Source organism: Rattus norvegicus, chromosome 16 (assembly GCF_021556685.1).
Source record: "Rattus norvegicus strain SHRSP/BbbUtx chromosome 16, alternate assembly SHRSP_T2T, whole genome shotgun sequence".
Classification (NCBI taxonomy): domain Eukaryota; kingdom Metazoa; phylum Chordata; class Mammalia; order Rodentia; family Muridae; genus Rattus; species Rattus norvegicus.
Genome location: NC_141549.1, coordinates 92,798,474 through 92,810,432, shown reverse-complemented (window position 1 = coordinate 92,810,432; position 11,959 = coordinate 92,798,474). Strand labels below are relative to the sequence as shown.

Here is an 11,959-nt window from a genome sequence, read left to right as displayed (position 1 = left end):
CAGACCAGACAGTTACTGCTGCAAAGTAACTTAGACGTAAGAAAGGTAAACGTCTTATTAAAAAGCAACCTAAAATATCTCGCAAGACCAAGTCTTGGCCCCGCGGACGCTATTCCCCACCTTCAAGAGATCGCGGACCTGGCTTCTGACACTAAGCATTGGTGCATCCTGCACATCATTGACGCTGCTCTTTTACACCAGATTTATATTGAGTTGCTACCCAACACAGGAGAGGTCTTTTACAACCGCCACAAAATTAATTACAAATGGATTGTACACCTTAATGTTAAATGCCAAGGGCAGAACTTGTAGAAACGAAGGCTCTCCGAGTTTCTCATTCTGCCAAGGATGTTTCTACACCTAAGCCCTTGTTCCAAATACTCTGCGCAGATGCAGCGAGTGGCTAGGGCCACAAGGAAACCTCACAGGTGGCTGCCGGTTCCTACCCAGCCCCAGGAAAGACCACACCACACCAGCTCCCGCGGCTTAGTCCCCTGCTACTTCCTGTTGTGGGCAATGACCCTGTGCTCGCCATGTTGCAACTTCGGAGCTTGACTGAGCGCACCTCACAACACCCATAAGCAGGGCTCAGAGCTCATCACATGGAACTACTCAAGTCTGTCTAGCGGATAAACGCAACCAGGCGCTTAGCACCCAAGGGGGGCCCTTCTCCCCTTCTGACTGGCAGATCTGCCTAAGGCTCTGATTAGCCAGTGAGTCTTGATTGACATGGATATGTTCCTCAGGGTTTGAGTGTGCTGAAGGGACAGAGCATGGTGGTTCCTGGCCCAAACTTGCAGTCCGGAGTCAGACCTTTTCCAGCTCTGCAGGGATTTGCATTTCAGTGGATCTTGTGCCTGTCTTTCAATAACCTATTCATTTGTCTTATCACCCATTTGTGGGCAAAGACCCTGTGCTCACCAAGTCCCTCTACAGGGATTGCCTGAGCTCCCCTCGCAACACTCAGTAGGGACTTTCCTTTCTTCCTCTGGGAATCAAGGTTGCATGGCCCATTACTCAACTTGCAGTGGAGTTGTTAATCTGTCCCACGAGTGGAAGGGTGCCCAGGGTATTAACAATTAATGAGAGACTTTAGGAAACAAGAGCTTTGTGGCTTCATGGTTCAGGTAAACTGCAGCTACTTTTCACCTGGTAATTATTAGACAAGCCTGGGAGAAAAGCACGAAACAGAGGACAAACACCGAGGAGCACTATTGTTAGCTGGCGCATCTTCCCCGGTGGGAAGGTTAAAAACAATTAGTAGTGAAATAAGTTAAAACATGAAACAGAAACTCTTATACTGAATTTCAAGGAAAGACATTATTTTTATTAAATGTGATATATTATTAATTTTTCTAATTTTTATTTTATATTATTTATGGTTATAGGTCACCACAATGCGAGGAACTGTAATAAATATATTTATATATTTTGTCTCCCTAATCCTCAGTCCATTGGGCCAGTACATTTCAAAACTGGTCTTTAATTGTGATACCCTGGTAGTTTGAAGCCTTCATATACAAAACAAGAAAGACCTGTCCTGCTACACATTTATCCCTCAATTCAAACTCATCAAATCAGGTTACTCTGAGCTTTCACCATGTGATGTCTAAATCCCAATATCTCAGGTCCTGGTCTCACTGCATTTGGACCACCTGGATGGGAGCATTGTTGACCCAGCTCATTAAGCTTTACCTGTGGGAAGAGGCTTTGAGAGGTTTTAGCTGATGAGCAGAGAAAATAGAAAAATTTCAAACAACAGTTTTATGAAATTTTCACATGCCTAAAAAGTCAGGAAAAAAATGTTAACTGTAACATACTTTTGCATACTTCAAAAGTTTTACATGCAATTAAATATTCTTATAATCATTTATATTCAATACTGGCTCTGAACACATACCTGTGACCTATTTAATGACAATAATTTCAATTAAAAAAGTATCCCATTCAAACTAGGTATGGTGGCATGTGTCTCTAATCTCAGCACATGGGAGGCAGAGGTAAGGCGAGTCAATGAGCCTGAGACCAGCATGGTTTACACACTGAGTTTCTAGAGAGACACTATCACAAACAAACAAAGGACACTGAACACATGACACCTACTGCACACTTACTCTCACATCTTGCACCTCTTTCTCTTTCACCTTCAATGCTAAAGGGTATTTACAAGAAAAAAAAAGTACTAGAAGGCTCAATATAGCAGAGCTATTCCGTTAAAAAAGGGGATTTTCTAGATAAGAAATCTCCAATTAGTTTTCTTTCTTTTTGGGGAGGGAAGCGAGGGGGAGAGCTGGGTATTGAACCTTGGGCCTTGGACGTGTTAGACAAATGCTCTACTATTGAGCTACATGTACATTCATATTTTCTGTTTTTTATGGCTTTCCTACAAAGGTGTGCTCTGTATATAATACATTTAGGTAGAAATAAACCCATATTTCACACGAGCTTAATCAAGTACACTTTATATAATATACAGTTATGAAGCAAATGAAGCAACGTATATAAGTAGCGTGCTTAGGACATGTCAAAACACAATACTTTGTGAGCTATTGGTCTCATTGTAGCTAATAAAGAAAGGTGCCAAAACTCCCCTTGCCATTCCACTTAAACTGGTTCCCCACAATTTCAATAAACATCTCCTGTGACATTAAGTCGTCGTCAGCTTGTACGATCCCAAGTTCACTCAGTCTTTTCTTCATCCGGCCTTTTTGCATGGAAATAGCAAGCAGTTCATTTATAATTTCACAGTTTCCCTTAGCTTGTTCATTAAAGTCTGCTGTGGCATAAGGCTCCATTTTGTTAGACACACACTGAAGCATTTCTTCCAGATCTAATCCTTCAGTGACATCTGCCTCTTTATTTTTCTGAACTGTATTGTCTGAGGAAACAAATTATAATGAAGTTAAATATACAGTCTAAACCAACAAGGAGATATTTCTAATACAGTCATTTAGATTCAAATACTTTCTGCAAAGAGTTTATTATAGGATTTCTTTACCATAAGAATCTCAATGAGTGGCTACTTGGATCTTCTTGCAAAGTTTCGTAACAATAGAATCATCAATTTTAAACTTTCTTTACCTTCTACATCCTAAAATCTCAGCCACTGGAAAGATATTTTCCTAGACATTTACTATCTGCTAAGCTATGCATTGGGAGCTAGGATGCAAACAATACTATAATAGTGCTACTTTTGTTAAATAAAATCACAATCTATCAGCTAGTTCCTGTCTTCAAGAGTTGGCGGCCTGCCCTGGTCTTCTGGTTCGGAGTGGAGGTGGAACACAGAGTTGGATGAAAGCCAAAGCTGATGATCTCCAGCTTTGTGCCTCTTAGCTACTGGGGAGTGGAAGCTGGTGGCCGCTGGACACGTAACACCCTCATGCTTATTCTCTGGCTGAAAACTACTGGCTTCTTTTCTCTTTAACTCTCTATGCTTGAATAAGTGCTGGGGAAACAACTCTTTGTTACTGTTCTGTGCCTCAGTAAGTGCTAAAAAGCGCTTAATTCTTAATGCGTAAGCGCTGGGCAGTTATAAGGAGGATTTATTGCTAGTGCGTCTTCCTCTGGTCAGTCAGCTAAGAAGCCTCTCACTGGCCAGGAAGCTCATTAACTCTTTTGAAACAGACAGAAAAGGAAAGGAAAAAAGTCACTCACACAGAGAATACACAAAACGGGTGAAGTAGAACGGGCTGTACTACTTGTCTTTATTGCTTTCAGCCTTTTTATAGCTTTAGACAAAATTTTCAGACAAAAATTTCTCTATGTAAGAAGAATTACCTCATAGATAAAAAGTTACATGAAAGGGAAGTTACAGAGAGTTAATAACAAGTACAAAGCAGTGTTTCATATTGTCAGCTCATTATCTAAGTTCAAAGCAAAAGTTTTTACATGGCTTTGCCTCATCACAGTGCACACCTGTGGCTTCATCCTTGCACCTGAACATTTTCTCTTTAACACAAACTTTTTCCAAGCACCTATCTCTTTTCAGTGTAATTTTGAAAGTTCATTGTACTGCTTATTATGTAGCTTTTACTTAATATTTATGAGGGGGCTCATTTTATTCTTGATTCTAACTTTATTATATATTTCTAGTAAAACAAATAAAACCATCTTAAAACTTTCTTCCTAAAATTATTTGAACCAAATCAGGAATTTTATGAAATCATTAATTCATCTAAACAGCATTATTGAAAGTTTACCTTTATATTGATCTGCAGGAAATCTGCTCAATAGGGCGGGCTAATGACCAGGAATCCTTAGGCTACGTAACAGTGGCAGGAAAGGCATAGCAGGGGCAAGAAGCCATCCTGAGATGAAGTCTCTGGGGACCTTGCCTCTCAGAGCTCAGCCATCATAGACCATGCAAAAATGGTGGGCCACCTCCAGGAAGGTCATCTGCTGGCCTTAGCCTTTTCTAGATGGCTCCTGACATCCTTATGATTGTTAAAATGCCAAAAATCTTTTGTATTATCATCTAGCAATGTGATTAAGGCTATTTAAGAAAGTTTTTTTCTAGCTGGCTGCTGAAGACTCAAAGCATGAGAAATGAGCTGGAGTCTGTGTATCTAATCAGTGGGGCTGCAGAATGGGTCCAGCTATGACAGACCTGAGTCCTAAAATCTACACTACTGATTCTGCAAATGAACCACACGAATAAACTTGGAAGTAGATTCTTCCACCAGAGCTTTCAAGATAAGATTCTGTTCAACATTTATCTCAGTTTTACCTTGTTCTGTTCTGAGGGGAATGGCTCCTGAGGGATGACAAGGCCTATTCTTTAAACCACTCAAAATATCCACAGCCATACTAATACTTTTTACTTCCTTATGTCTAATGTTTAAAAGTGATTTACATCAGTGGCTTGAGATTTACAAATTTCCACTAGGTGTGTTTACCTTTTTCTGCCAGAAAAAGTGGTGACAGGGAGAAACTTACTTTTACCAATGGAAAGTAAAGGCAAAAGAAACCTCAAATTTAGATAATTCATTTCCTACTTCCACCTTCCACAAATATCTAAAGAAGTCATTCTGTTTTACACACAGGGAGCCAAGAAGACTTACTGAAACCACACCAAAGCTCCAAATGAATAGATCAATAAGCTACATTTAAAAGTATCTTCCATGCTTAGATTCTATAATGGCTTCACCATTCTCTATGACCCTGTTCTAGCTCTACAACCAAGCATACTCAAATTTCTTTATTTCTGTTCTTTTGAAAAGTGATCTTTGACTCTCTGTAGTTAAGTTTAACTTTGAACTTTAGAACTTTAAATCCTCCTGCTCCGAACTCCTAAATGCTGGGACTAAACCTACAGTTTTGTGCATGTTAGGCCAGCACTCTACAAGCTGAACTATATCCCCAGACTTCCAGGAATATTTTTGAGGGAGAAAACCAAAGTTCTCATCAGAATTTGGTGCTGAAATACAGTAAACTATATCTAGCTTTATATTCAATTAATAAACACATTTACAGTCTTTAAAGTTAAACTACTAAATATAGCATACCATTAGTTTCATCTTGGGCATGTTCCAGTAGGTCACAGAAAATTGTAGGCTTCACCAAAACAACACCATAACCTTCATTATTATGTATGACGTTATTTATCATAGATATTTTGGGAATATCGTAATGCTCATCAAGGAAGTCCTGCGACATTGAAAAGAAATGTCTTAAGGAATTGTCAGATAAAACATGTTTCATAAATTCTCTACCCTTCCTCAGACTATTTCTAAAATTAAAAGTGAAAGAGCTATGCTTATCAATAAGTTGTAGCATTAAGCTCACACATTAAGTGTTGTTATTTCTGTAGATCTAAAGATAAAAGATTATTAGATTTTTAATCACTGTTACTGTTATTAAAATTTAAGCACTGTTTACACTTTACAAAACAAAGCACAACATAAGAATGAAATAAACATAAATTTTTCGGGGTAAGATCATTCTAACCTTTAGAAAAAGATGCTTCAGCTGATACCCACCTTAATGAGGATTCCTTCCTTGCAATGATGGATTCCATTGTCAGTCAGGGTACATTTACTTCCAGGATATATTTCTATACCAGCACCCTGTAAAAGATGAGGTTACTTTAAAAAGTCAAACCAGAAGCTGGAGATGGTTACTCAGTTAAGGACCACTGGCTACTGTTCTAGAGGACCCAGGGCTCAATTCCTAGCATCCATATGGTGGCTCACAATCATGAACCTAGTTCAGGAGATCTGACACCCTCTTCTGGCCTCCCTCCATGAGCACCAGGAGCATATGTGTGTGGTGCATAGACACAGAAGCAGGTGAAACACTCGTATATAAACAAATATTTAAAAAAGAAAAGATATAAAGGTTTATTACTGTAACTTTTTAGCCTTTCAGATGGGATAAATGTGAAATATACTGTTTTAAAGATAAAATTTTATTTCTTTTCCTTCCTTTTTTTTCTTTCTTTCATGTTTATTTATATTAGAGGTGTCTGTGAATGTACAAACGTGTGTATACATATGACATGATATGTCTGTGAAAGTCAGAAGACAATTTGTAGGAGTTGGTTCTCTCCTGTTGTGATGTGCATAGTAAAGCCTTTGTGTCTGTCTTTAAATGAAATGTTTCAGCAAAGCCCTTGCTACATTTAGGTAAATCAGTAGAGGTTGAGAAATTGTTCTAAGACTGTGTTAACCTTGAAATGTCATCTCTTGGGAAGGTCTGCACTTGGTACTACATGAGAGCTTGCACCTGCACAAACCCTGGTCCTAGAACATTCCTGGCAGACTTGGCGTTCTTACTTTTGATTATGGCTAGCCGTGATAAAAAGGAACCAGGATTTGTGTGGGTCGTCTGCTCTCTTGGGCAAAAAGGTCCAGATAACTTTGGTAAGTAGACCCTTTCTCAGTCTTCCCAGCAATTACTCTTGTGTAATGATTGAATAAAAGTAACTGGAGTGAACTAATCATGGTTCAGTCTTCCCAGAAGGCCGAACCTCTCTGCTGCTTCTGCAAATCATCCTGGTGAGCTTCTCTCTACTGCAACCAACATTAATCAATACCCCCCTTTCATCATTCTGTTTCCCAAGGACCAAGGTTTTCAGGTCTAGCAGCAAGCATCTAACCCAGTGTCATTTTGTTGGCCTTTATTAGGCAGTTCTAATCTATATTGCCACAAAGCAATATTGGGGCACCAAGCAATACTATGATGATGAACAACTATTGATAATTAATCACTTCCAAAAATTGCAATCATGGGACTGAAGAAATGGTTCATTTACTAAAATGCCTACAATACAAGCATGAAATACTTGGATTCCAAACACAGTATGAACATGTAACTCCAGTCCTAGAAGGAGAGAAACAGGAGGATCACTATATCTCACCGATCAGCCAGACTAACTGAGCTCCATATCCAGTGAAACTCTACTTCAAAAAAATATTGTAAAAGCGATTGTTGAAGACACTCAGTGTCAACTAATATCTTAAATATGCATGTGTAACTCAACACACATGTACACGTACTAACATACATGCACATTACTCTGCACAAAGACACACTAGCACACACATAAAATTACACACACATATACACACATATACACACACTTATAAAGACATTTATAAGGAGTAAAGAGTATCACACTTAATGCTTATTACATGTTTCATTCTAGACAAATCAAGTTTTTATTATATTAATAAATTATTTAACAATTTTGTTGAAAGATACAGCTATTCAAAATGACCACTGTCTCAATAATTAGTTGGACACAAGCATTTAAATATACAAGCCTAAGGTGGCTCATGCCCTAAACCACATATGCATATAAGCAGCAATAAACAGATTCCTAGGGTTTAAAGAAGAAACACAAGAAGTTGGGAGGGAAAAGGAGTAGAGAGGTAGGGGAAGAATTGGAGAGGGAAAAGAAGGTGCATCTGTGTATTCGTGTGTGAAATTCTTAAGCACTTACAGTAGTAGCTTCAATTGTTAGAAACTTACAAAGTTATGAGTTTAAATTTTTAAAAAGATTTTAAAAATTATGTGTATATGTGTAGGTCTGTGTGTAGGAATGTGAGAATTTGAATTTGAATTTTGTGAACCCAGAGTTCACAAAAAGGATGTCAGGACACCTAGAGCTCAAGTTACACATAGACGTTAGTATGCTTGACATGGGTACTGCGGTCTGAATCTGGGTCCTCTACAAGCGCACTATGTGCTCTTAACCACTGAACAACCTCTCCAGTTCCAAAAGTATAATAATTTTAATAATAATTATAATAATATAAATAAAATAATAATTTTATTTTAATAAAATAAATATTTTATTAAAATAAAATAAATAATTAGGAAAATAAATAAAAATTATAATAATAATTTTTAAGGTTTACCATTTAAAACATTAGATACTCAATTTTATTCTCAGTGCCCTGTTTATAAAATGCTATAGCAGTTGTATGTTTCATGACCACCTACATTTTAGATGACTAGGAGATATTAGTGTCTGATTTTCAGTGAAACTATAATAGATTTATATCTTGGTATCATATTTGATTTATTTCAAACTTAAACACCGTAACTACTTCTTTCCAAAGATAAAGCAATACCTTGGCACCATATACATCTGAGTTTTTCATAAAAAGTTCTGCTGATGTGCGCACTGTGACTCCTGTAGTTTCACATTGCAGTACACAGTTTTCCAGGGTGGTCTTGCCATGGTGAATAACTGTAACAAAAATATTCAACTATTTTAAGTAATTCATCAATATCAGAAACAGTTTAAAGCTAGCATTAGATGTTGTGATAACTTTTTATAAAAATGTCTCTTGATCCCCAAAAGACTTAACTTTTGATGCAGTTTGCAGCTAAAATATGTTGAGATCATTTACGATTGGGCACTTAACCTATCCTGTTGTGTCTTCAGCTGTTGGGTCACTAGTCTACTGCTATGAAGAGACGTCATGACCAGGACAACTCTTACAAGGGAAAACATTTAATGTATGTGTGGGACTAACAGTTTTAGAGGGTCAGTTCATTATCATCCCAGTGAAGAGCATGGTGTCAGATAGAGAGACTTAGTGCTAGAAAAGTACCAGAGAACTTTACATCCTGATCATCAGCCAGCAGGCAAAGAGTGAGACTCAGCCTGGTGTGCAAGTTTGAAATCTGTAAGGGCCACCTCTGAAACCACACCCTCTCCAACAAGACCACACCTCCCAATCCTTCCCTAGAGTCTACCGACTGGGAAGCAAGCACTCAAAGACATGGGCCAATTTGGGGCCATTCTCATTCAAACCACACCAGCCTTTAAGAGAACAGTATAATCAACTTGCTTGAAACTTATATAATCAGCCTTTATAGCATAAGTGGATGCATGGCTTTAAACTTAAATTATATACTATTTCATGTCTCTGACCACATAATGTTTATGTGTGTGATGTGGTAGTAATTTGGTGAAAGCAGCCAGTAGGCTGACAGCAACCTTAAAAACAAAATCCACCATAAATTTTGAAAGCAACATGTGGGCAGAAACATGCCATGCTATGTGAAGTAATAAAAACTTAAAGCTTAAATTCTATGATCTCTTGGGAATTCAAAATATAACAATTAGGCCACACCTTTTCCTAGTGCTGACAGGCTTCCTGCTGAGATGAGTAAACCCAAAATCTGCATGCCATTTTTACTGATTTAGATTACTTTTTACTGTCCTTTGCATATTGATGATAAAGATTTGCTTTCTAAGTACTCACTCTCAATAATCAAGCACATATGGTCCTCATGTTATTAAGAAAGAAAATCAGTAAATAAAAGATGGATGATTTTTACTAAGTAAAGTTTATAAAGGATAAAATGACTGGATTTTCACAGAAGGGAGAACTAGAAAGTTTATTAAAGTTAAAATGGCTGATATTTTCAAAATTAAATGGAAAAGTAGAAAGTTTATACAAACTGTAATAGTATAGATCATAATTAGACAATAGGATATTTTTTAGAGGTATCATTTAAATTTTGTTAAACAAGTTACAAACTCATACAATATACAGTAGTATACACTTTTAAATATTTTCTAAAAACCAAAGGCTACTTAGTAATGAGTGACTGACAGTGGGTAAAGCATTTGCCAAAACATGAGGAGATGAGTTTAAATGCCCAGAACCCTGTAAAGTCAGGCATAGTAGTTCACACATGCAATTCCAGTGACTCTGTAGTGAGATGCGAGCTGGACACAGGAGAAGCACCTGATATCAACTGCAGTTAACAACAAAGAGATCCTGCCTCTGACAATATAGAAAATGGTGACTGACCCAAGTTTGTTTCCTAACCCCTCTCACCCTGAGGATGATAAGTAGGGAACCACATTCACAAATACAAAAAAGAGAGAAGACTTAAACTAAGATATGTGAAAGTATATATTCATTACAGAAAAAGGTATATAATATTTGTATATTATTATTGATACACACATATTAATGAACAGCTTTTCTTGGAAAAAGAAAAAGGACCTTGAGAAGAGGTGGATTACACATCCTATAAAACTAATACTAGAGCAATGTCTTGGTCCCTTTATGTATGTCTGTAACAAAATACCTTATACATGATTCTAGTATCTGTAAACTCAGAACAGCATGGTATCTGATAAGATCTCCCCAGATACGTTACCATGTGCAGAGGCATAAGAAAAAGGAATTGCATGCAGAAGGGGCACATGTATAGCAAGAAAGCAAGATTACAGAGGTATCGTGCTCATTCTTATAAGAACGTACTCCCTGGAAACTCATCTGCTCCTATGAGACTTATATTAATCCACTCCTGAGAATAGAGCTCCTGTAATCTAATTACCTACTACCAGGTCCAACCTCTAAATGATTTTACCACTTTACCACTGTTACACTTGTGTAAGATATGGGGAAATATGCCTATAAATCCAGAGCTCAGGAGCCTGAGGTAGGATCACCATTTGCTGTGAATTCCAGGACAACCAGTTCAGAGTGAGACTTTATCTCAAAAACAAGAACAAAAGCAAACAACAAGCAACAACAACAGCAAAAATAAAATAAAATCCCCACTGACAGAAAAGAAATTAATGTTTCCAAGAATAACAAGTTATTTTTTACTTTGATGTTTCCTTGTCATTCATGCTATGCAAGTTATTAATTTGCCTTCCATATATTCAATTTCATTAAATTTTAACTTCTATGCCCAGTCAACTTTTCTCTCAAAGCTCAAAACAAAAAATACACCAAACATTGGATACTTACTTAAGATTCCTTCTACAGAATCATGCTGAATAAATTTTATGCCTGAAATTTTAACATCCATACCCGTGCAATCCACAAAAGTATCTCCTTTGCCCCTCTTTTCAATGATGATATCATCTGGGGGACCGTATCCTATGGAAGAGCGTGAAACAACTTAGAAAGAATGAAGGAAAACATCTACATGCAAAAGATTACGAAGATCCAAAATAACAACTGATGAGTGAACAGTGAAAATGAAGCACGTATTCACAATGTAATTCCATACAACCTAAGAAAGGAAGAGAGTAAATTTGCAGGAAAATGGATAGAACTAGAAATTATTACACTGAGTGGAATATCCGAGGGCCACAAAGGGAACCCCAAATTTCTTTCTTGAATAAATAGCCTCAAAATTTAATTTTTTTAAAATTCAAATTCTTTACAGAGGCAAGAAAGATTCCACGAGCAGAAGAAGCACTGAAGGAGGAGGGAGTCAAACATAGGGACTGGAAAGTAGGGTATGAGGCGTGAAAGGGTTTGGGCAGGGAAACAAGGGTACTGGGAAGATAGGGGAAAGGGAAAGAAAACTGAGAAAACATAAAAAAGCTATACGGAAACCTAGTGCTTTATAAATAATAATAATAATTATTATTTTATGAATTTAAATAAGAAAAAAGAAGCTTTTAAATAAGAGTCCAATACCAGATGTGGGATACTGTCCTGTGACTTGTGGGCAGAAGGTTTCAGAA

General features: G+C 37.4%; 1 protein-coding gene across 2 annotated transcripts in view; it reads right to left on the bottom strand.

The window, feature by feature from the left end:
* Positions 1 to 1,301: 1,301 nt before the first annotated feature.
* Positions 1,302 to 11,959, bottom strand: part of Shcbp1 (SHC binding and spindle associated 1) — a 38,049-nt gene continuing 27,391 nt past the window's right edge. Inside the window, 5 exon segments of one of the 2 annotated variants that reach the window (NM_001399215.1) lie at positions 1,302 to 2,878; positions 5,508 to 5,649; positions 5,982 to 6,068; positions 8,580 to 8,698; positions 11,232 to 11,363. In NM_001399215.1, coding sequence (NP_001386144.1) covers positions 2,565 to 2,878; positions 5,508 to 5,649; positions 5,982 to 6,068; positions 8,580 to 8,698; positions 11,232 to 11,363 — 794 coding nt within the window. In that variant the 3' untranslated portion in view covers positions 1,302 to 2,564. 2 annotated transcript variants of the gene reach the window in all.